This window comes from Elaeis guineensis, chromosome 7 (assembly GCF_000442705.2).
Source record: "Elaeis guineensis isolate ETL-2024a chromosome 7, EG11, whole genome shotgun sequence".
Lineage (NCBI taxonomy): Eukaryota > Viridiplantae > Streptophyta > Magnoliopsida > Arecales > Arecaceae > Elaeis > Elaeis guineensis.
This window is the reverse complement of record NC_025999.2, coordinates 100,840,232-100,865,891: the sequence shown is the minus strand read 5'-3', so window position 1 is coordinate 100,865,891 and position 25,660 is coordinate 100,840,232. Positions and strand designations below refer to the sequence as shown.

The following is a 25,660-nucleotide window of genomic DNA, read 5'->3' as shown; positions in this document are numbered from 1 at the left end:
GGAAAAGACAAAAAGCTCTGTTGGGAAATAAAACCAAAGTTTACATTTCTCTTGGCACATCAAAGATGAAAAGAGCCCTGACAAGAAGGGCAATACCAACTAAAATTGAAGCCTGGATGGTAAGTTCGCGCAGCTTCATCCTGATCATGATCAGATAGCGAACATAACCCGCATTTCACCAAACGTCGTGCGCAGCCCCCAGCGGGGCACTGATTTTTGCCCAGGTGGCTGCCAGGCAGTAGATAAGCTGGGCCATGCAGATGCAGTCAATGGACCTGTGCATCCAACATATACTCATCAGAGGGTGCAACTGGATAATTGAGATGACGACAGCCTGCCACTGCTTGAAATAGCATTAAAATGTGATAAACCAACCAAACCTTTAGAATGAGACTTTTTAACGGCAATATCTGCCACTTACCAATTCCTACTTCCACGACTTTAATATAATCTATAAAATAATAAATTTGGAAGAGTGCGTGGGAAGACGTTCAAAAGCTGGTATCGTACTTTAAAAAAAAAATGGTATCATACTAGCATACAATCACCCTTGAATGATAAACCCTAACAACCCTTGAATAATAATCATGAACTGCTTAATTTACACAAAGAAGGTTAGCAAAATATTGAATGGTTACAAAAGATAGCCAAAATCAGACAGGATGATCTCTCACTGTAGCAAGCCAATGTCAAGCATAGCATATATCCACATCTACATTTTAAGGATCACTTGATCTGAACTCTTAATGTCCAAATTTGAGAATGCAGGCTTTGCAGCATGGCCCTTTTGTAAAGCTAGCTTTTCCTCATTTTGGACCTCGCGTATCTGATAAAAGTGGAGTTAAGAAAAATGTTTGACAAATAAAAAAATTGAAAAAATGAGCTTTAACATGCAAAATTATTCAACTGATCAGGAAATAAGTAAGCTCTTGAAAGCCAATGTTCATGAAGATGTCATCCAATGGGTTCGCTCAGAACTGGTGGATGACTGAGGCAGGCTCAGCTGGCTCATGCAACCACGTGGATCACAATGAATATTTATTCCAGCCTATGCAAATAAAGGGGATCAGCAAGTCTAAAGGCCATTATGGTTTTTTTTTTTTTTTTATACTTTTGATCAATGAAACAAGAGTGTTTGTTTTGCATTTATGGTAGGATACTCCACATGCATGCCACCACGATCAGAAGACGCCAGCAAAGAGTCTTGAAGAGTATTCATGGCTGCAGTTGAGGATTCCACATCCTGCACATGCACAGGATCCCCCGCAGTCAAAAGAGTTTCATGAAGTGGAAATTCTGACACAAGTAGCAAGCAGCAAGAGTAGAAAATATTACAATATCAGTTTCTCAAGGGCCCAAAGCTGCAAATAATTTATACATCATATTTGACTTTCTATGCCATGGTATGATTTTGTCTTGCAAAGCAATAATAATATTATTATACTCAAAGGTGATAGACTTCATGAAAGTTATTTGACATTTAACAGGTCTTTTTGCATTACTGAACACCAAATAATGGAGGGTTATTAGCTATCCAGCAGAAAAGCATTATGCTGGTGAATAGAATAATTATTCATAGGAACGTGGTCAAATTTACATGATATCATTCTCTATTGATCTAGGCATACGGAACATTGGATCACTATATGGTTGGTTGTCTAAAGTAAAGTCTGAAAGTTGTCTCTAAACAATGAAGAAGCTAACCACCACGAAAACAAGCATATCCAAGTACATGAAATATGACAAGAAAAATGCATTCAAAATTTCATGATTTTTCAGAAAAAAATAATAGCATGAAGGAACATTTTCCATGATAAAAAGTAATATGCTGCATACGAGGTCCATGTAAGGCTTTGGAGGAGCAATCCAAATATAAGCTACATGAGGACAAGATTACTAAGTATCAAAAACTGCAGGCAAGTTTCCATGCTTACCCAAAAACTAATCAAGATATCATTAAAGGATATATGGACTGGCAGCTGATCAAAAGATCAGCTAGAATCACACATGCACAGCAGTTGCTCACGTGGAAGGAAATATCACAAAGTGCAACAGACTAGGAAAAGGAATATATGGCAACATGAGGAGAAAACAGGATTGCAATCAAGTGATGTCATTTGTAAGTTGATGTAGTCAACTGCTACGGATGGACTGAGACCCAGATAACCTATGTTTCCCAAAGCCTTTGATGTCATCAATTACATAATAGTGAAGCTTATCCAAAGAGCAGAAACAAGAAAGGTCCTAAATATGAGGCCCTAAAGTACACAGAATTACGACGTTTACATCTCTATGAAATAAACCATCGCACCAGAGAACTTTATTTTAATCATTCTTAATGCCAATAGTCGTATAGACTCCAGGTTGCATAGTCTTTATTTGAACTTTTAGTGTCATTATCCGACACTTCCTTTTATTTCCTCATAAGTGTAAACAGGTAACTTGCATAATTTTGTCACAATTTGTATAGTTCTGTGTTAAGAGGAGTTCTGACTCAAATAGAAGGATTTTTCATTTATGTGAATTGTGAAGTACTCACATAAGTAATTTTAACCATCCAAATTTTGCCAATTATCTACCTACCATGTGTATTTGCTTCTCTACAGTGTAACTGCAATACAGTCCACTTGCAAACCAGTGTCTCATTTTAGCCTTAAACTTAATCTTTAGCTGTCCCAAATTTTAAAAGAAAAGCTTGTAGATATGTAAACCGCAAGACATAGCTCATTCTGACAAAATCAGTGTGTCTTAGCATGAACAGCACATACCGCAAAATCAGCAAAAGCAACGGGCATTCCACCTCTCCCTCGCATTTTAATTGTATGAAAGCCAGGGTATCTGGAGACAATAACAAAAATTTGTTAAATTCCAACCCAAATGCCCGACAAAGATTTTACCAACAAAGCAAACTAATGAAGCAAGTAAGTCACAATCGGGGAACCAAAACTTTGGTCAGTATTTATCAAGGTCAAGAGCAAAATGCCAATCTTACTCAGACAGAACTTGCTTTAGTTCTTCTTCAGTGCAAGTAGGACCCAAATTTGCAATAAATAATGTAGAACAAGGTGGAATGTCCCCTGATGTTGGCTTTTCTGGCTCCTGTAACAGAGTGGGATACATAAATATCTAGATATGTACATATTATCAAGTGACAGGAAAGAAGCATTGATAGGATGGCCAGAACAATGCAGAAAATTACTTCCACACTTTTATACTGAAAGGAACATACCAAATGCATTTTTAGCTTCATACTCCAATTTTCAGTGTTTAAAATCAGAAATTCAGAAATGGAACTGATACCAAACAGCACCTAAGTTGGTTTGACTCAAGAAGAACTCACACTAACTTAATTAATTAAACAATCAATCTTAAAGGTCATAAAATTTGATAAAGCTCAATATAAAAATTATAATTACCATGACAATTTGTTAGCACTTGTTCTAGTTAAAAATAGCATTCATAAATCTATTCTAAGACACTACTTGTAAAGCAATCAAAAAATTAGTGCATCCCTTCCTAAGCTCAATATCGGAATAAAGTCTTTAAAAAAAGAGAGATAGAGAGGACAGAAAAACAAAATAGAAATATATAATGCAAAGATGAATGGTTATTAGCACAAAAATTACTGAAAGACACACTCTTAACTCTTAAGGACTGGATAGTTCAACAGTCTACTAGGAATCAAACCCAGTAAACTTCAACTAAAGGCCTTATCCTCTCATTATTAACTTTCAGATTCACACTCTGAATGAAATTTGAAAGGATGATCACTGATGAATAACGAATTATGTTTATCCTGCAAAATTCATGGTGGCTCCAGTGTACAAGGTCGCTAGAGCAAGATTAAAAATTACTTGACCACAACTTACATTTGAAGCAGCTTGATCATTCTCTAGCTTATCCGCGACCCCACCACTGATTACAACAAGACGCATATGAAATTGAACTAATAAGAGAAAATGAACATCTACAACAAAAGCTTCTGATATTTAACATGATATTATTAGAAAACCAGGATGTCAAGTCATGGCATTCTAATTAAATAATTCTGTGCATGATGAAGTGCATTTGAACCTCTGTGCAGCAGCTAAAGCACCCTTGTTGCTGGAATTATCATTTTCTGTGCCCAATGGTTCATCAGATCCACCGTCACCTGAATGTGCAAATGTACCAAGAAAATGTGCAGGTGAGCTGTGGAAGCAAATGCTGGTGATGGTGCCTCTTTAGTAAAATCCTAAAGTCATGTGAGTGCAGCCTAATGGAAACGAACCAAGTTAACAATCATAAGCAGGAGAAGAACAGAATTATTCATATGAAAGAGAGTTTGCCCCAGAAAAATCAAATATAACCATTATGAAATCAAAGTAATTATCTTCCGCATGATGCCTTATGCTGGATGCTTTATTACCATCATTACTCCATAAATCTTGGTCATCATCTGTTATTTTAACTCGTTTATCAATTACTGCATAGGCTCCACCCCCTGCATAAACAAAAGAACACATTATCTGACACACACTTATAATATAGTATTTTCCAAAGGCTATCTAGCTGAATAAAGAGGTATGCATATATTATAGAAATCAAAAACTAGAAAAAAAAATTAAATTTCAAGTTCAACCATTATGAATAAAAAAATGCTACCATACCTCGTGGACGCTTCCGAGAATTTGATCTGGCCAGCTCTATATGCAGAGTAGCTCCCGTCTCAGGATCAAAAACCACTCCCTGATTGGGAATAACAGAAAGAATCAACATTTGGAACTAGGAAGGAGCAGTTATGTAGAAGGTCAACTTAAAGTTTATTCACAGGATTGAAGAGATCACAATTATATATTTTTAAACATTGTGATGAACAACTTTTCAGTAAATGCCTTTAGTTTGGTAGTAGTAGCAAGCATACACCGACACAAAGAACATGATATTGCTTCGATATAATTGATTATGCAACAGCAGTATAATGGAAGAGGAAGATGTACAGTATACAAACTAAATGCTAGAGGGCACATGTTCTGAGAAACTTCAGTGAGAGTAACAAACAAATAGAATTTTAGCTCAAAATAAGAAATGCAGTTCAACCACCCAGAATCCCTGTCATCAAAGCTCAGTTTCTTTATAATTTTACTTTTGTACTGAGTACATGCAATGTTTCTTTTGAGAACTAGGCCAGGAAAAAACACAGCCCAGGTCACCCAATCCCAACAGCTTCACCAACTGCACTAGTTGGCACTCTCCTAGATACATGCTATATAAATCAAATAAAACAGAAAATAAGACTTTTCTCTACACCATGTCATGCATTTATAGTACCAATTATAACGACAAATCACATGATATTTATAGAACAAAACTTCATAAAACAGCAGTTAGGGCTAAAATCTATTAACAATTAAAAATAGCCAGCTTCCTTTTTGCAAAACTGATAATTATGGCATGCTATTTATGATAAACACAACCAAACAAATTGATATTTTTCAAAATTAATTGTGCCAAACAATTCACATGTTACTCATATTGTGATAATTATAATGAGACAACATGATTAACAAAATCTTCACTGCCGATGCTAGCAACATCACAAAACAGATGCATCAATCTAAATAAAATGAACATATATAACAAAGAAAATTACAAAAGAACTATAAATCGTAGATGCCAGAAAGCAAACATCATCATGGTGCTGTGTCTCACGTTTAATGCGTTCATTGCTGCCATTGCTGATTGATGATTAAAAAATGTGGCAAAGGCGACAACCTGCAACGAAGAAACGATCAAAAAATGGTAAAAGATCATATGATAACATAAACACATGCATAATGTTTCCTCTGCTTCCTTTATCAACAACATCAAGCGACTGTTCATCAATCCCCAAAAACCAAAAACGCAAAGCAGTCCCGACCACCGACAGCCAACCAGCTATCAAATGGATCTAGTCCGAACCTAAAATAAAATGGACAGCTAAGAAACACAAGATCAAGAATCCAACAAAAGTTCAAGCATAATAATTCCCATCAACATCAACTCCATGAAAGAATCAAATCATCAGTCTCCATTCAACTGACAAACCATTCAGAACTGATAAACCATTCAGAGCGATTTATCCCTAACCCTATATTAACGTCCAACTAATAGCAGGCAAAGAAAATTAAGATCTAGAAATCAAAAACCCTAGAAACACCAAAACAAGAACCCTAACAGGAAGAGAGGCAACCTGGTCACCGCGGCCGGTGTACTTGAGCTGGCAAGAATCGAAGCCGTGGCGGCGGCGGAAGAGGTTGTGGATCTCTCGAGGCTTGACGTCGTCGGGGAGCCCGGAGACGAAGAGAGTATTGATCTTCTGCTGCTCGGCGTTGGGGTGGATCACGGGCACAGCCGCAGGCGGGGCAGGGGGGTGGAGGTAGTAGGGCTGTGGGAAGGCGGAGGACTCGATGACGATGGGGGCCGGAGGTGGGTGCATGACAGCGGCCGCCGGCGAGGGGGAGAAGGGATTTGGCTGGGGCGGCGGGAGGGAGGGCTTGGTGTCGTAGTAGGGCCGCGCGGGTAGGGCTGGGCCGCCGGGTGGATCATGGACTTCCTGTGGCCGCTTCCTTTCCCGACGAAGAACGCACGGGCCCCTCCCTTCCGACCCGTTTGAGTTTATAGTGGAATTTGTGGAGAAAATATTACCTACGCGTCCCTTGTAGGACTAAAAAATTCACCAAGACCTGGAGTCGGCGGACCGCGGGAACTTCACTTTATGTTGAAAATTATTCAAGAGTCCTTAATTCAATCTTAAATTCAAGGTTGGGAGCTTCCTATAAAGACGGCACCTCTTACCGACTTCACTTTGAATTATGATGAAAAACTATGCATAGGTCCTTCATCTGATTAGTATTGTTTATTTTCATGCAATATTGGGGCCTTGCGCCTTGGTCCTTTTTTAACCCAACATATTTCCCATAAGTCATTAATTACTACATTCTTGACATGTTATAAAAAGAGTTTTTTGTCCTCACGATAAAATTACTGATCTTTCCTTTGAGATACAACCGAATACAGCCAAACTGGAGGATTTGAAGGGAAAAAAGAAAACCTTGAAGACTCGTAGGCAAACCTTAAAGCAGGAGTGACTAGTAAGGTAATATATGTGCCTTCATCTCTGTGATAGCCATGATGCCTGACATCTGTCTCCTAGCTATAATTCATTCCTCTAGCATGAATCTAATCCCTTCTTTGGCCAACCTAGCTATATAGTTTGCATTTCAGGCTAATGACTATTCTATGTAAGAAGGATAAAGAAGCTCGCTCTCTGCTAGCAGAACTACATTGTGCAATTTTACTATATCAAATAAATTTGTGCTCGACACTACTCATTGATGAAGCAAAACAAGTTTGTCCCATTTGAATGGACTCCCATAATGGTTTATACCTGAAATAAACTTCTTGATCTATTTATTCAAACTCCCATAGGTTTAGTATGAACTTGGATGTCTGGGAAGGAGCTGTTGAAAGTTTCATGGTTTTAGCTGGTAGTGAATGCTTCCTTGGAAGTTAACTTGAAAGTGAAATCAATAGATTAGAGTATGCTTTTTGGGGGTTTCTTGCAAGAAAGATCTTCTCTGACTTTGTAATTGGATCAAAGGAGATTGTGGCTGTCAAGCTGTCACAAATATATCATTATTGTTGGCCTCAAGAAAAAAAGAAATGCCATCATCCATCATTAATGCTGGTTGAGTTCTCCTAATCTTCAAGCTCCACAGACATTAGCATCTAATGTTATGATGCCAACAAACTTCTCCGTGGTTGAAGCTGATTGATAGAGTTGCAGAATCTTGAATGATGCTTTGAACCTGACTTCAAATGATCTCCTTCAATACTCCTAGAACCAGAATTCTAATATTATTTCAACACTCAGCTGCCTTTTTCGATGCTACTTTTCATATCCTTAATTCTTGAGCTCAACATGTTTCATATGTGCTCCGCTATGATAATACGTTTTTACTTGTGCCTTGGTTAAATTTGGTTCCTTGGGTTGAAACCAATGATGATCTGAGCATGATGTAAAATCTTCCATTATTTTTCACTCGATGCAATCAAAAAAATGTGGATTTAGTGAACCAATCTGGCATGAGGGGAACTCAATGATAAACACTTTTTATTATATAACATAAATGGCTTACATCAATTCATTTTGGAAGGCACAAATGCTTGCATTATTGAACAAGAAAACTTTACAAATATAGATAAAATAAATACAATATTAGATTCAATAGTCAACACGGCTACTTCTAGCATCAGCTGCTTGAAGATGGACCATGTAATGAATCCTTTGCTCAAGAGAACGCCACTGGAATAAATCATCATCCAAGTATCTCACCATCTCAACTTCACAGGGAAGTACTGCAACAAACATTCAATCGCTTTATTAGAGGAGAGAAAATAGGACTTGAAAGAAAACATCTGCCTTTTTATGAGGAAAAAAAAGAAATAAAAACCTCAGCTAAGGCTTCTACTCTGAATTTTCATCTTGGTTGATGAATCTTTTATTTTTGACTGTCTTGGAGTGGCTATGTAGATGAACATGGAGGTGCTCAACTCTCCATGAGACCTACAAATCCTCTCCCCTTCTGTCATTCTTTCCTTCTTACCTATTATTTGTGTCTAATTTCATTGATAAATGAAATTTGAGGTGGTATTACCACCATTTCCCTCAAAAGAAAAGAAAAAAAGGCCTCAGCCGAGGTCGAGGGAGTTTAGGATGGAGATGCTAACCTTTTCGATAAGTGATAAGTAGTATGGCTTCACTTTCTCTACATCTATTCTAACTTTACTCTTGCTGTAAAGGTCATATTTGCTGCACATAGTTGGAAAGAACAAGTTGTTAGTACTCTGCTCGTATCTGAATTTTCACCGACATGGTTCGTATCTGAAACTTAATACAGCATCATTCTAGCGATAGATTTTTTTTTTTTGAAAAAGATGGGTCATAGGAGATCTTACTTAAAAATATGCAGCCATTTCAGATTTTCTTTGTCCTCATCATTCATGAGGTATTGATAGGCTCCATGCTTGTGCAATGCTGAAACAAACATGAAGCATTGGCATTTTGAGTTCAAATAGTAGGAGAGACATACTCCAAGTATGATAAGAGAAAATTTGATGAAAAGAAGTCATTAGTTCACGAACTCACGATAGAAGGAATGGTAGCGGATGATGAACAAGGCAGCTGAAGGCAAAGTGGTCTTATTCTCTTTGGCCACCTGAGATTAAAAAAGAATTAAACTAACATCTACCGATAAACATATAATTTTGAATCATACAATAATGATATTCACAAAGAAATATGAGATACTACAAAAAAAGAAGACATATATACCAAGTACATATAGTCATCATGTCCCCAAGACATCAATACGTTGTCAAGTCCGCAACCTTCAGAATAAGCTCCCAGTTTGGTGTTGTATTTAGGATTGCTGTGGTCAGGGTTTTCTTTGAAATACTGTTATGATTAATAATGGTAAACTTTTAGAATGACATAAGCTAGATAATTTCTTCAAATCACATCTTAGAATCGTGGTGCAATCAGTTTAACATGAATGATATATATACCTTGTGGTGAACATTACATTCATCAAAAGCGCACCCCACAGGGAACGTGTCACCTAAAAGACGCATCTTAGCAATCAGAAGCGAGAAAGCATACAATTGAGAAACAGAAGGGAGACAGAAAGGTGATGCTCACCCACAACAGCCCACTGGGGAAGTTGTCCAAAGTTTTGATGGAGAAGAACTTTTCCAAGATCTGAAATCCGGCAAGAGAAGCATTATCAGATGCAATTCCCGTAACAAAGTTCAGAAGCCAAAGTGCAATGAATAAATCAAAGCCATCCATTCATCCTCTGATTTCAGGAGGACATTCGGAAATTGTCTACCAAACAGTATAATGATATGGTGAATGGATGGAACTAACCAAACCATCAACTATATCTAAATTAGAGAAGCTAACTGGGCTACCAAGAACTGCTTTGGATAAAAGTTCAACTGGGTTTTTAAATTTCATTATGTGCTTTGGCTATATTTCTGTGATCATACCATGAATTAAGCCAGTTAAGTGCAGCCAATCCTCATCAGGATAGTCCTTCCTGATTGCTTCCGCAGTCTGCAGCAAGTGCTCGATCTGGGGCTCATCGAGATCAGGATCACTGTCATCAATGAACTCATTGAGCAGTTCTATGCATTCCCAGATGCTCATCTCCACCCTATCCAACTTGCCGTACTCTTCCCTCATCCTCGTCACCTGCATCATAGCATCACGCTTTCATTAGCTCTCAGCCAAACCACAATCACCGGTCTTCGCTGAACAAATTAGAACAGGGTACGTACGAAATCGTAGGTTTGATGAATGTGGTTCGTGCGATAGAACTCTTCGACAGCCTTCTTCCTCTCAGATTCGACATCATAGTCCCTGCATTATTTTTTATTCAATATTTTGGATATGTTGGAAAGGATTTTAGAAATTTGGCCCTTTCAGGTTGGTGCATTTTTTAAGACATTCTTTCATCAAAAAGGAAGAAAAAGAAAAGTTTGAAAACGGTCTAATAAAGCCAAATAATCGCAGCCATGTCAAGAAGTGGGCCATGCAAATCTTCAACAAAAAGTCCATAAAGAAGGGGGAAAAACAAAGGACAGAAGTACGTATAGAGGAGGATATACCTAAAAGTATGACCAAAGGAATTGGTCTCGGGCACCATGAAACCACCATCCAACACCAACTCCCTGGGAACCTTCTTGTCTTCCACTTCCACCTCTGAGCCAAAAAAATATCAACACCAAAAGAATCAAACTATGCTAACTTTACATACATAAAAAACCTATCAAGAACCAAATTTATCAAAAATGAAGCCTACCAATCTGAGGCTGCTCAATGGAAATCGTCATCTTCTCCTCCTGGAACCTTTGAGGACTCAGAAAAAAAGAACGCGGAACAAGAAAGGTAAAGGATCCAACAACAAAGAGGTGGTCTTGGCCTGTGTTTTGGGAGGGCACGAGAAGAGGATATTTATAGCGGAATAGATGGTTATTTTACAGTAATATTTATCTGCGTATAGATTAGGAGCCAGATAAATAGAAGGTGTTGGTGGAGGGATGTAAACGAATGGAAACAAGCAGAGAATGAGCTAAATTGAGGAGTCACTAACGCAAGTGGGGGAGGGATTAGGATAAAGAAATCGTGGGATGAGTCAGCCATGGCGTGGATATCCCATCGGATCCCCGCACCGGAGGCGGTCCCGCGTGACGTGGTGCCGAGTCAAGTTGGGTGCCGGATTGAGAGCCGGCAGGTTCGGGATGGGGACGAAAGCCAAGTTGGGAATAGAAGAAGGCGAAAAATTTGAAACGGAGGCTGCATTTGGGGAAACATATCTCAGGTTTAGCTGGAGGCCAGGGCAAATGAACGTTTGCATGAAAAAAAAAAAAAAAAGGAACGTTTTTGCATTACCAAAACAAAAGAAAAAAAAGGGACGTTGACCTGCCAGGCCCTGTTCTTTTTTTTTTCCTCCTCCAGATTAGGACTTTGGAGGGCGCTATTTCACTCTCCTACCCTACATGCGTCTCATCTCTTGAGGCTGACTCCAACCAGAATGGAATCTATTATCTATATCTCCATTGCTACCGTCCGAATGCTCATAGTCATGGATAAAAACGCCAGATTTATTTGTGTACCCTTCTTTGGAATCTCTCACGCTTTTTTCATGGGAAACAATGTTTAATAGGTATTGCTACCAGTTGCTCACTGTTATCACAGCATGGTAATTAAGAATTAGTGAAGTGAATGGGATAGATATCGTCAATCAAGACTTCAGGCACTGCTGAACTAATCACCAACTTCTGCACAAGATTAGTAAGCTAACCTATTCTATAGCAAGTGATTCCTATCATTTTTTTTTTTTTTAATGTTAGATTGATGGACATTGTCTCACTCTTTGATAGCCCAATTTTCTTCATGTTTGATGTAAAAGATAAAACTAATTCAAAGTCCTAGCTTAAACGTAGGGTTTAAAGGATTTTAATGAATGAAAATTTTGTTTGTTATTTCTTTACTTAGAGGGTGGACCTTGGCACAATAAAAGGATTGCTCCACTGTGAACTAATTGCCAGCTAGAAGGAATCATTCCGTATGCAGGTAGAAGAGCCTTGCGTGCCGGGACATGCTCTTTTTACTGCTTCCCTAATGTACACGAAAACAATCCCTCCATATATGGTAGAAAAGCCTTGTGCATGGGACGCATCCTTTTTAATTTCATTCCTAATGTGCAGGCGACAAGAGCATATCATGTTGCAGGCCTATTTGCGGACTTGTTAGGCTCTAAACAAGATTACTGAACTCTAAACATGTTAGGCTTTAAGCACAAAGGTCATAGAGTCAGCACACATAGATGCCAGGGCATGCTTATTACAGTAAAGATGTGCATATATAATAATGAATAATTTAAAATATAAAAATAAAAAATAAAAATCAAATTTAAGATAAGCAGCAAATAGATTTAAAATACTTGAAAATATAATGTATATTACATATAAAAAATAGATTAATTTAAACTATGAAAACAAAACTAAATCATAAAATATATCTGAAAAAATATGAAAAATAATATAAATGCTATGAAAACAAAATATAAAATATACATCATAAATATTAATGGTGCATAGGATTTTATGAGAGAAAGGATGGAAGGAGAAGAGAAGATATCTAGTATCTGATTTAAGTCTCTATAAATAGAAACTGGCTTTGGATCCTTATATATGGGTGTACTTTGGAATTCTAGACCATGAGAAAAATACCATCATCAAATTAGATTTCAATAAAGAGGTCTAAACTCCCTTAGTGACATATCCATGTTTTAGAGTTTTTTCTCATGTTCTATAAATTATTGAATTAGAATATTTTGAGATGAAGACAGATAGTATGATTAAAGAGAGAGAAATATAAGATATCAAACAAATATTTATTAGGAAGATTGCAATTATTTAACAAATATATAATAAAATATAATAAAAGGATAAGATTTTTTTTAATTAATAAGGCTAAGATTATTTTCGATAAAAAAGCAGTTGACAAAATAAAAATATCTTTTTAAGTTCATTTTTTTTATTATAATGTATATAATACAGATGTACTGTAGAGTATTCTGGAAATGATATTCTTCAATTCCAGAGGATATACACCAACCACACCATCCCGTATGCGCAAGTAAATTGGCTGGCCACCAGATATAGGTAAAGACGAACTGCTGGCATCAAGTTGAGCTTGGTCAAGAAATTACTCTATTGATGGAACTTTTGCCTTGTAAAATGATCCGTGCGTTTACCCCAGAAACCATGCGAATACTATGTAGTACAAACCGAGGCATAAGAAGTTTCGATGTACCCATCAAAAAATGTGATAGATTTTTACCCCAAAAAAAAAAAAAGTGATAAGAGACGGGAATAGTTGCCAAGACCAAGAAGAGCCAGCGGACGGTAGGCAAAATTAAATATTGCAATGATGTTGTTGCGGTCAATCCCTCCATCGTTCGATCGTCGGATTCGTATACCTACAAAAAAAATTCTCACTGATCGAAGATATCTCCGATGGAGACCCTCCGACAGTCAAATCAGAGAGAAGACTAGGCAATAGTGGAAAATCAAGAGCTCAGTAGGGGAGAGAGAGAGCTAGAGAGCTCAAGAGCTTAAAGGCACTTCAGAGAGCTTGAGAAAGCTTACCAAAACTGTTGCCTTATCCCGTTTTATAGTAGAATGCGGTATCGTCCCGCCATTAATGGTGCAAACAACTGGAGAGTTGTCAAATCGTCGGAGGCTGTCAAATCGCCGCGGGTTGTCAAGTCATTGAAATTAATCAATGTCCTTGGCAGGACAATGCTCCAGGACGGCCATACCGCATGTCCTTGATAGGACAACTGCCCATAGCAGTTGTACGGTATTTGAGAGGGCTGGTCGACTATATGTCGGTATTCAGCTGTCGGGATGTTGGGTGGTGACATGGAGACACCGTCGACTGATCTGGTGCCTTGCGGAAGTCGGACGTTGGCTGCCACCCCCGACAGTGAGTCGGTGATTTGGGTTCGACCGTTCGACCGGTTAGAAGCAGTATGGGTCTGTTCGGCCGGCATACCTTCGGCCGGATATTGTCGGCAGCCATTGTCGGCAGTCAATGTCGGAGTCATTGTCGGAGTCATCCGTCGGTCCGGTCGGTAGAGTCGGGCGTCGGTCGGACCGATTCGAGGATAAGTCGGCGTACAGAGGTCAGTCGGTATATCCCAACAGTTGCCCCCCCCCACTTCTGAGTCGGATATCGTGTTGGTCTGCATTTTCACGTGGGCAATGGCTTTGGACGAAAGGAGTGGTTTTCCATCACGTCATGTTCCGACTCTGACGATCGTACCAACGAACGATCCGGTGTCAGACGTCTCATTGGGAACGCAAACCATCGTCTCATTGGGAATGCAAACCACCGTCGGTTAATCAATTCCGAGATGCGATTTTCTCCACCATGTGTCAGGGGGCTATTGGGCTGAAATCGCTCACGTGGATGGAGACGACGTGGCTCAATCTGGGAGCAGGTGTGTCGAACCGTCGGATCGAGGAAGGGCCCAGGCGCTGCCACGTGTCGACATCCGAGAAACCCTCATTAGGCGTGCTTTCATCTCGACCGTCGAAGGACCTTATATATATGCGACCACTTACATCCAAAACTTTACTTTTTTACTGCCCTATTTCTAGCGCTGAGACCCTGTCGAGTTGTCCCCCAGTTCCAGATAGTTGTTTCTGTTTTCTTCCTTTGAAAGCTCTTCTCGAAGTTTTTTCCATTCTTGTCTCCTTGCATCCTTTCTCCTTTGGCAATTTTCTTTTTATTCTTCCTTTTGAGGCTAGCATTATGGCAATTCAAAAATAATTTTTTGTTCACCACATCTAATAAAGAAAAAAATATATTGTTTCATCAGATTGCATCATATTGTGTAAGTAATTATCGCGGTCAATCCCCTCGTTGCCCGATCGTCGGGGTCGTGCACCTGCAAAGAAAGTCCACACTGACCGAAGATGCCTCTGGTGGGGACTCTCCGACGGTCAAATCAGAGAGGAGACTAGGCAATAGAGGAGAGAACCAGGGGCTCAGCTTGAGAAAGCTTAAAAGAGCTTGAGAAAGCTTGTCAAGACTTATCAAAACTGTTGCCTTACCCCCTTTTATAGTAGAATGCGGTATAGTCCCACCATTAATGGTGCAAACAACTGGGGAGTTGTCAAATCACCGGAGATGTCAAATCGGCGTGGGTTGTCAGGTCACCAGAATTAACCCATGTCCTTGGCAGGATAACGCCCCAGGGCGATCGCACGGCATGTCCTTGACAGGACAACATCTCATAGCTGTTGTACAGCGTTCGGACGAGTTGGCCGACTATATGTCGGTATTCGGCTGTCGGAACGTCGGGTGGTGACTCGGAGACACCGTCGGCTGATCTGGTGCCTTGTGAAAGTCGGACGTCGGCTGCCACCCCCGACAGTGAGTCGGTGATGTAGGTTCAGCTGTTCGACCAGTTGGAAGCAGTATTGGTCTGTTTGGCTGGCATACCTTCGGCCGAATATTGTCGGCAGCCATTATCGGAGTCATTGTTGGAGTCGTTGTTGGAGTCGTCCGTCGGTCTGGTAGGTAGAGTCGGACGTCGATCGGACCGGTCCGAGGGTAAGTCGGTGTACAGGGGTCAGTCGGTATATCCCAACAGTTGCCCCCCCACTCCTGAGTCGGATGTCGTGTTGGCCCACGTTTCCACGTGGGCAACGGCTTTGGGCGAAAGGAGTGGTTTTCCATCACGTCATGCTCCGACTCTGGCGATCGTACCAACGAACGATCCGATGTCAGACGTCTCATTGGGAACGCAAACCGCCGTCTTATTGGGAACGCAAACTGCCGTCGATTAATTAATTCCGAGATGCAGTTTTTCCGCCATGTGTCAGGGGACTATTGGACCGAAACCGCTCACGCAAATCGAGGCGACATAGCTCGATCTGGGACAGGTGCGTCGAACCGTCGAATCGAGGAAGGGCCCTAGCGCTGCCACGTGTCGACATCCAAAAAACCCTCGTTCGACGCGCTTTCATCTCGACCGTCGAAGGGCCTTATATATATGTGGCCACTTACATCCAAAACTTTACTTTTTGCTGTCCTATTTCTGGTGCTGAGGCTATGTCGAGTTGTCTTCCAGTTCCAGGTAGTCATTTTCGTCCTCCTTCGAAAGCTCTTCTCGAAGTTTTTTCATTCTTGTCTCCTTGCATCATTTTTCCTTTGGCATTTTTTTTTGTTCTTCTTTTTGGGGCTAGTGTTATGGCTAGAACCTCTCCTCGAGGGAGTCAGTCGGAGAACCCGACCGATGATTCTCGGTCGACCTCGGAGGTGGAGACTTCTTCACTTTCAGGGCCGAATATCGAACGGCTCAGGGAGCAGTATGGTATTTCGGAGCAGTTTGAACTCTTCACCCCAGGGGCTGAGGGTCGGGTTAACAACCCGCCTCCGGGTCAGGTGGCCTTTTATGTCGAGGACCTTCGGATAGGTCTTCGCTTTTCGATTCCGGAGTTCGTCCGGAACGTCTTGGATTATTACGGGCTTTGCCCGATGCAACTGGCGCCGAACTCAGTCCGGTTGATAATCAGCTTCGCCTTGTTGTATCGGCTTTAGCTGACCTTTCCCTGCATCTCTCTCTTCCGAGCATTCTTCATCCTCCGACCCCATCCGAAAGCTCGAAAGTGGTGGTTCTTCAATCCCCGGAAAGGTCTTTCGTTCATTACCGATCTTCCATCGTCAATCCACGGATGGAAGAATCAATTTTTCTTTGCTTTTTCTTCACTACCTTGGGGGTTCCCTTCTCGCTGGGGCGACCCTCGGACTCAGCCGAACGAAAACAGTCGGGTGAAGGCTGGAGACCGAGAGGACTTTCACCGACTGAAGGATGTGTCGGTGCCGAAGCAGAGAGAGCTCGTCACCGAGCAAACTCTATACGACGCCGGCCTGAGTTCGGTTCTCCGCCTAGGTACTGTTCGGTCTATCGATCGTCTTTTGATTTTTTTCATCCGTTTTCGGACTTGTGCTAATCCTTTATTGAAATTGCAGGCATGCCGTCGAGAGTGAGATTGACAGATGCCGACATTCGGCAGCATGCGGCGAGGAAGAGATCGGTGCCCGGGGCCGGACCTTCGCGGCCCCCAAGAGGCCTCAGACATCATCCCCGATCGATATTGCAACGGTGGCAGTGCAGCCCGACACGAACGGGCGTCGGGCTTCGAGCCGGTCATCGCCCTGTCGGCACCGATGGTGCCACCCGAGGCACCGTCCGAGGAAGGGACAACTGAGGGGGCAGCCGAAGGAGTGTCGGCTCCCCCGCCCATGGAAGAGGTTCGGGCCGAAGCATGTGAGCCCGAACGACCTGCGGTGGCTCCCATCGTACCCTCAGGAGGAACTCAGTCGAGTTCAAGTTTTCCATCCCTCTCTGATCTTCAGGCCTGGGTGACTGATCGAGGAAAGGTTCTAATGGCACCGGTGGATGACTCTAGGTCAGCGGGCCGTGTCGCATCGTCCGACGTTCGGATCTCCGAGGGAGCATCGGCCCTAGCCAGCCATGACTTGGCCAGGAGGTTGTGTTAGGCAACCATTCTCCCGACCGATTGGGAGCTTTTGAGGAGTCGGCCGGTGATCGAGATGCTCTCTTTCTTTTACCCGACCATGATCCAGGTGAGCTCTTCTTCTTCTTTCTTCATTATTATTTTCATCATTTTATTTTTCTGATGACCGGCCTTCTACTTGCAGCTGATCTACAATATGTTCGAGCTGAAGGTCGGGTATTGGAGGTTCGGCGACGTCCGGGCGGTCTGGAAGAATAGGGTCGAAACCGTCGAAGCTGAGAAGGCGACGCTGGTGGACCAGCTGAAGTTGTCGGTCGACTGCGAGGCTAGGCTCGAGGAGGAGATCTCCTGACTCACCAACGACCTAGCCGCCTCAGAGGACAAACTTCAGTCGGCTCGCGAGCAGGTCTAGCACAAGACCCGCTCCGTTCACCGGCTGCGGCGTGAGCGAGACGGCTACGTCAGGGAGCTCGAGGCCGAGCACGAACAACTTCAGGTTAGCCTGGAGAATCTGGCTAAGACCGAGGAGAACTTGTCCTCCGCCCAAGCCGACGTCGACATAGCGAAAGCCGAGGCAGAGTCGGCTAAAGAGGCGCTAAGCCGGGCGGTGGAGGACTTCCGTGGCTCGGACGAGTACCGGGAGGAGCTTCTCGAGAGCGGCTTCGCCTCCTATCGGGTGGGGTACGAGGATGCGCGGGATGCGATTTAGAGTCTGCACTCAGAGCTCAACCTAAGCAGCATCGTCCCTCCAGGGTCGGAGGACCGAGCCGCAGGGGAGGAGGCCGACCCACTACCGGCAGGATGAGCTACCGAAGGTGAGGTGGCTCCAACCTCCGGTCCCACCCCGACCCGAGCGGGCACACCGGTTGCTCCCGAACTCTCCCCGATGCAAGAAGTCGACTCCAACAAATAGTTGGAGTGTCTGCTCCGTTATTTTTGTATTTTTTTATTTTTGTTTCGTCTTTGATATTTGTAATTGGGCTTCGGTCCAATTTTGTAATCAGACTTCGGTCTAATTTTGTAAGTCACTTCAACTAAACGAAATCAAAAACTTTTCGAACTTTTTCCCGCATGCGGTTCAAAGTGTTTGACTTGTCGAGCCATCCCCGAGAGTATAGGTCGTAGCTCCAACATACCTCGTTAGGACTTTCGGTAGGATCTAGCGTAGCCGATCAAAGTAGCTAGTGGCGTGTGCCCCGCTAAGGGCAGAACAAGCCTCGATCGAATGCCAGTGTCCCGATCGTCATACAGGTAGCATAGGATCCGATGGTCGAGAGCCATACCGATTGTAGGTCGAGTGTCCGTCGCCCGGACCTTGGTCCGGCGTGTACGTTAGGTCGAGTGTCGGCCAATCTTTGAACATAGCTCGTTGACACGATCATTCCATAGAGTCTGATAGTCAAGTGGTGTTCGATGTATTCGGATAGGATAACGATGACAAGTCGAATATCCGTTGTCCGACCCTTGATCGGGCGTGCACGTCGGGATGTATGATAAATGGTGGCAAGCCGAATATCCTTCGACCGATCATGATCAAGTCGGTATGTCGCAAGTCGAATATCCGTTGCCCAACCCTTGGCCGGGCGGATACGTCGCGATGCATGATAAATGGTGGCAAGCCGAATATCCTTCGACCGATCGTGACCAAGTTGGTATATCGCGAGCACGACTGCAATCGTCTTGGCATTTTGTCCTTCTTAATCGAAGCTAAGTCGCCAAGTTAGCCAGTTGCATTGCTCGAGAGTTGACTGCGGAAGGAGCACAGCTTCAACTTAGAGAGGTTTCATCGCCAGTGCTGGCCTTCCGTTAGTGTAGACAGAATGGTTCTCATAAGAGTCATGTATTGTCGACGATCGAGCGGTAGATTCGGCGATCGAGATGTAGATTCGACGATCGAGACGTAGATTCGATGATCGAACCGTAGATTTGACGATTGAGACGTAGATTCGATGATCGAACTATGAATTCGGCGATCGAGATATAGATTCGGCTATCGAGATGTAGATTCGGCGATCGAGCCGTAGATTCAATGATCAAAATATAGATTCGACGATCGAGCCATAGATTCGACGATCGAGACGTTGGGCCCAAGTCGGGGCGTCGAGCTCGTACTTCTAGCGAGGGCCGACCCTCGGTGGAGAGCCGAACTTTGTAGACTCTGGAGTTTTAAAATTGAGTTGTATTCCGAGCAAGGGCATACAGAATTCATTGATGATACAATTTTAGATTGTCGGTATTTCAAGTCCGAAGAATGGCCGTCCCTTCCAGGGTCTCAAGTCGGTAGGCACCCGGCCTATAGGTGTCTGCTATCTTGCAGGATCCTTTCCAATTTGGGGACAGTTTTCCTTGATCCTGAGGCTTCGAGACTTCTGCCTTTTTAAAACCAGGTCTTCAGGTCTGAAAGACTTTGGTCTGTCTTTTGCGTTGTAGTATCGGGCCACTCTTTGTCGGTAGGAAGCCATACGGAGTTGAGCTTTGCGTCGGAGCTCGGGTAGGAGGTCCAAGTCCGCTCTCCGACACTCGGAGTTGCCTAGTTCGCAGTATTGCTCAACTCTAGTCGATGGTAGCCCAATCTCTAGTGGGATCATTGCCTCCATCTCATAGGCCAAATTGAAAGGAGATTCTCCGGTCGGGACACGGGGTGTCATTCGATATACCCACAGGATCGAGGCAACTCCTCAACCCAGAGGCCTCTGGCTTCATTCAGTCGAGTCTTCAACCCATGCAGAATGGTCCGGTTGGTTACTTCGACTTCTCTGTTGGACTGTGGATGTCCGACCGAGGTCAGCTTGTGCGTGATATGAAATCTCGCACAGAACTCTCTGAAGTCATGGTTGTCGAACTGTCACCCATTGTCGGTGATGATAGTGTGTGGCAGTCCGAATCTAGAGGTGATGGACTTCTGGATAAAGTCTTCCATCTTATGCTCGGTGATTTGTACCAGGGGTTCGCCTCCATCCACTTGATGAAGTAGTCGATTACGACGACTATGAACTTTCTTTGGCAGACGTCAGAGGGAAAGGGCCGAGTATGTCGATCCTCCATTAGGCGAAGGGCCACGGGGCGACAATGGAAGTCAGCTGGTTGGCGGGTCGGTGTTGTAAGTTGACGTACTTTTAACATGGCTCACATCTCCGAACCAAGTCAGCCGCATCTTTTTCATGGTGGGCCAGTAGTAACCCACCGTAGGACTTTGTAGGCCAAGATTTGCCCCCAGGTGACTTCCGCAGATCCCTTCATGCACCTCTCTGAGTGCGTAGTCCGCATCCGTTGGTCTCAGGAACTTTAGCAAGGGAAGGAGAATGACCTTTTGTAGAGTCGCCCATCCATCATCATATATTGGGAGGCCATCCATCAGAGTCGCTTGGCTTCCGTGGGATCCTCAGGGCTGGTTCCATCAGTCAAATACTGAACGATCGAGTCCATCCAGCTTGGCTCGATCATCAGTTGTAGCACCTCCTCAGCCCTGTCGATGCTCGGTTGCTCGAGACTCTCCACGAGTGTCCGACCCAAGGCACCGTAGGCGGACGTCGCAAGCCTGGAGAGTGCGTCGGCCTGAGCATTCTCTGACCTGAGAATGTGAGAGATCTCAAAATACTTGAGGTGTGCCACGAGATCTCTCACCTTCTGAAAATATTTCGCCATGGTCGGATCTCGCGCTTCGAATTCATCTTTGACTTGCCCCATAATAGCTGAGAGTCGGAGAAGACTCTGAGGCTGTCGATCCTGAGCTCTTCACCACTCTCAACCAGCAGAAGCGCTTCATACTCGGCTTGATTATTGAAAGCTTTGAAGTTGAATCGGAGGACGTACTCGATAACTATTCCCTTCGAGTTGGTGAGCAGGAACCCGCCCCGCTCCCTTGGGCGTTGGAAGCTCCATCTATGTGTAACACTCAGGTTAACCCGAGGTCATATTCAGAGGTGCAGCTTCTTTGGAGCTCCCGTCTTCTTATATTTGGTCGGCTATCGGGCATTCCGCAATAAAGTTGGTCAGGACTTGAGCTTTCAAAGTAGATCACGATCGGTACTGGATGTCGAACTCGCTCAGCTTCACTGCCCATTTCGCCAGTCATCCTGATGTGTCAGGGCGATGGAGGATCGCCCTCAGGGCTGGTCGGTGAGGACTACGATGGCGTGTGCTTGAAAATACGGATGGAGTCGTTGCACTGATATGACCAAGGTAAATATCATCTTCTCCCCTTTGAGTACCGAGTTTCGGCTTCATGGAGCACTTTGCTGGTATAATATATAGGCTGGTGAGTTCGGCTCTCGTTCTCTCGGACGAGTACCGAACTAACCACCTCTGGGCGGTAGCCAAATAAAGTAAAATATTTTCCGACCTTGGCTTTACAAGCAGGGGTGGAGCAGTCAGGTACTTCTTCAAATCTTCAAAGGCTTGCCGGCACTCATTCGGCCAAGAGAAGTCCTTCGTCTGCCTTAGGATTTTGAAGAACGGGAGGCATCTCTCAGTCGATCGAGAGATGAATCGACTGAGCGCGATGATCTTTCATAGAGCTGCTGCACCTCTTTTTTGGTGTTCGGGTGCCGCATGTCGATAATCACCTTTATCTTCTCAGGGTTGGCCTCAATTTCACATTGAGAAATGAAGAACCCAAGAACTTCTCCGAAGCTACCCCGAAGGCACACTTGGTTGGATTTAGCTTCATCCGATGTCGCCAAGAGTGCAAAAGTTTCTTCCAAGTCTTGGAAATGATCTGAGCCTGTGCGCTTTCACCAGCATGTCGTTCATGTACTCCTCCATGTTGCGCCCGATTTGAGCTTTGAAGACCTTATTGATGAGGCACTGGTAGGTTGCCCCGGCATTCTTCAGACTGAAGGGCATCACTCTGTACAGTAAAGGCCCTTGCGGTCACGAAGGCCATATGCTCTTCGTCCTCGGGCACCATCCGGATCTGATTATATCTGATGAAGGCATCCATGAAGCTAAGCAGTCAATGACCGGACGTCGCATCCACCAGCTGATCGATCTTCGACAGTGGAAAGCTATCCTTCGGACAGGCTCGATTCAGATCGGTGTAGTTGATACAGATTCTCCATTTTTCGTTGGCTTTCTTCACCATGACGATATTGGCGAGCCAGTCGGGATATATAGTTTCTCTGATGAAGCCCGCCTCGAGCAGCTTGTCTACTTCTTCGTCGATGGCCTTCTATCTTTCGGGGGTGAAAGACCGTTTCTTCTGTCTCACCGGCTTCATGCCAGGGGCGATGTTGAGTCGGTGAGTCATTATTTTTGAAGGTATGCCGGGCATATCTACTGCCGACCAAGCGAATATGTCGTGTTGGCTTTCAATAGCTCTATCAACTATTGTCGCTCCGGATCGGACAACTGCGATCCGACCCAAACGACCTGTTCAGGATTCTTTGTCATCGGGATGGAAATCAGCTGTTCAGCTGGTTCACCCCGTCCTCCTCTTCCCGTTGATCCAGCTTATCGACCGACAGGGAGTCCTTCGATTCATTGCTTTGAGTAGAGATTTGGAAGCATCGTCAGCGAGCTGTTGATCCCCGTGTATTTTTCCATTCTATTTTTAGTCGAAATCGGACCAGCAAGTGGTATGTCGAGACTATCGCTCTGAAGGCATTTAGTTCGGATCTTCCAAGTATGGCATTGTAGGCCGAAGGTACTTGAACGACCGTGAAGATCATGTAGATGGTGCTTTATCGTGGTTCGGCCCCAGCTGTCATGGAAGAGTAATTTCTTCTTCCACTACGACGGCCTCCCCGACGAAACCCACTAGGGGGTAAAGACTCTCCTGAATCGGTCGGTCGACAGTCACATTCGGAAGAAGGTCGAGTAAAATAAAATGTTAGTCGAGCTTCCATTATCAACAAGAATCTTTTTACATCAAGTTCGCTATTGTCATCGAGACAACAACAGCGTCATCATGGGAGTTTGGATTCTCCGAGCATCTTCATCTGTAAAGATGATTACATCATCCTGGTGCGGCCTCTTCGTCGATTCCCCTTCAGCAGTCGTTCCTCGATCCAATCGTCTGGAATCATGTTGATGACTCCAACAGTAGGTTGATTGTTCGCTGCCTCTTCAGTCGGTTGGGATCGTTGGTTGGGAAGGGGCCAAGCCGATGGGTCCCTTCGATACTTTCGAGATACCCTCGTCATATGAGGGCCTCTATTTCATCCTTGAGTTGGATGCATTGCTCGGTGTTGTGACCGTGGCCCCGATGGAATCGCAGTATTTTCTCCGATCGAGGCCTTTGCCTTCAGAGGCGGGGCCGTCGTAATATTTCGCTCCTCGATCTCCATCAGGATCTGCGCATGAGGAGCGAGAGAGGGGTGTAGGAGTCATACCTGCGATGCGTTGGTCTCGGACTCCACCGTCGGGGTGATCTCGGACTCCGTCATCGGGCGAGACCCGTTTATCAGTCGGGGGCCTGCTGGGTTCAATAGGAGCCCAACTTTTCTTCGCTTCTCCTTCTGGCCCGTGCCCTCAGTCAGGCACCAGTCGGAAACTCCTTCGTCTGCGTGCATGTATTTGTATGCACGCTCCAGCAATTCACATACGTCCGGGGAGGGTCTTGTCCAAGGAATATGTGAATCGGGACCCCCTTAGCCCCCTCTTCATGGCCGAGATAGTCATATCTTCGTTGAGGTCCCGACCTCAAGTGTGACCGCGTTGAATCGGGCCACAAAGTGTCAGAGTGTCTCATTTTCTCCTTGTTTGAGGGAGAAAAGACTGTCCGAGGTTCGTGACGTTTCCGACTGGTGCTGAAATGGGCCACGAAAGAATGCTCGAGCTGTCCGAAGGAGTGGATACATCCTGAGCGGAGGCCGGAGTACCAGACCTGCAGCTTTACGAAGCGTGGTGGGGAAGCCGATGCAGAGGAGGGCATCGGTTGCCCCTTGAATTGTCATGAGAGCCTTGTAGCTCTCCAGATGGTCAACTGGATCGGTGGAGCCGTCGTAAGGCTCCACATGAGGCATCTTGAACCGACTAGGGATCGGTTCGTCGAGGATAAATCGGGAAGAGGTTGGGTGGTCCGAAAGTCGACGTCGTTCGAAGACTTCTGACCATCCGCCTGGAGCTGGGCAAGCCGACGGTCGATTTCTTCGAACTTACGTTCGTAGTCGTCTAACCGTCGGTGTTGAAAACCCAGGGGTCGAACCTCCCGACGAATTTGAGAGTGAGGCGGACGGTGTCGCGGCCGCTTCTCCTTCCTCGCCGCTCCAGCTGGAAGGAGAGGGACGCGAGACCGGTGGGTGTCGCGCGTGGCCGCCTCCCCCTTCTCGGTGGGAGTGCTGAGACGGCTGCTCTTGAGGAGAGACGAAGTTGACGGAGCGTCGGCGGCTGCTTCTGGATGGCATAGGGTGCCCGCCGGTTGTTCCGCCGGCGGTTGCGGCAACTGAGTCGGTTGTGTTGGAGGTTTTTGACCGCATCCGTCAGAACGTCATTTGCCGACGATCACCGCGATCTGTGCCTCCGTGGTCACCACGGGTGCGGAGAGCTGGGTTCCACCATGGAGGGTAAAGGAGGGCCTCTTCCCGACGGAAAGAGTGCCTCGCCGACCCGATAGCTCTCGATCGCTGAGCCCTGATTTTCATCATCTCGAGAGATTTTTCAAGCTCTATGGAGCTCGCTGTCTTACCTCTGTCGAACCCCTACTGGCGTACAAATCTGTTGCGGCCAATCTCCTCGTCCGATCGCGGTCGCGCACCTGCAAGAAAATCCTCACTGACGGAGATGCCTCCGGCGGAGACCCTCCGACGGTCAAGTCAGAGAGGAGACTAGGCAACAGTGAAAATCAGGGGCTCAGCGGGAGAGAAAGAGCTAGAGAGCTCAAGAGCTTAAAGGCTTTCAGAGAGCTTAGAAAGCTTACCAAACTGTTGCCTTACCCCGTTTTATAGTAGAATGCGGTATGGTCCACCATTAATGGTGCAGACAACTGGGGAGTTGTCAAATCATTGGGAGACTATCAAATCGCCGTGGGTTGTCAAGTCATTGGAATTAATCCATGTCCTTGCAGGACAATGCC

The 25,660-nt window shown here is 44.4% G+C and overlaps 2 protein-coding genes across 2 annotated transcripts; both read right to left on the bottom strand.

The window, feature by feature from the left end:
* Positions 1-550: 550 nt before the first annotated feature.
* LOC105048014 (uncharacterized) lies at positions 551-6,582 on the bottom strand. The gene is given in 11 exon segments (XM_073260497.1): positions 551-826; positions 1,161-1,243; positions 2,769-2,838; positions 2,993-3,099; positions 3,870-3,915; positions 4,075-4,153; positions 4,409-4,483; positions 4,650-4,728; positions 5,692-5,754; positions 6,212-6,537; positions 6,540-6,582. Coding segments are annotated over 11 exon segments (987 nt in total). The 5' UTR covers positions 6,568-6,582; the 3' UTR covers positions 551-795.
* A 1,520-nt stretch (positions 6,583-8,102) lies between these two features.
* On the bottom strand, positions 8,103-11,065 carry LOC105048015 (probable inositol oxygenase). Its single transcript, XM_010927196.4, has 11 exons — positions 10,887-11,065; positions 10,693-10,786; positions 10,363-10,444; positions 10,072-10,276; positions 9,722-9,781; positions 9,589-9,641; positions 9,356-9,478; positions 9,170-9,239; positions 8,980-9,058; positions 8,752-8,833; positions 8,103-8,379 (listed from the first exon to the last, which is right to left on the bottom strand). The coding sequence occupies exons 1-11, from the start codon at positions 10,915-10,917 to the stop codon at positions 8,353-8,355; spliced, it is 906 nt and encodes a 301-aa protein (XP_010925498.1). The 5' UTR covers positions 10,918-11,065; the 3' UTR covers positions 8,103-8,352.
* Between the last annotated feature and the right edge of the window lie 14,595 nt (positions 11,066-25,660).

Excerpts from the sequence above, each read along its gene's own strand:
- LOC105048015 (XM_010927196.4), bottom strand. The coding sequence starts at position 10,917 with ATGACGATTTCCATTGAGCAGCCTCAGATTG. Across the intron at positions 9,782-10,071 it reads CTTAACTGGCTTAATTCATG|ATCTTGGAAAAGTTCTTCTC; the intron begins GTATGATCACAG and ends GCCGGATTTCAG. Across the intron at positions 9,059-9,169 it reads CCGCTACCATTCCTTCTATC|CATTGCACAAGCATGGAGCC; the intron begins GTGAGTTCGTGA and ends TGTTTGTTTCAG.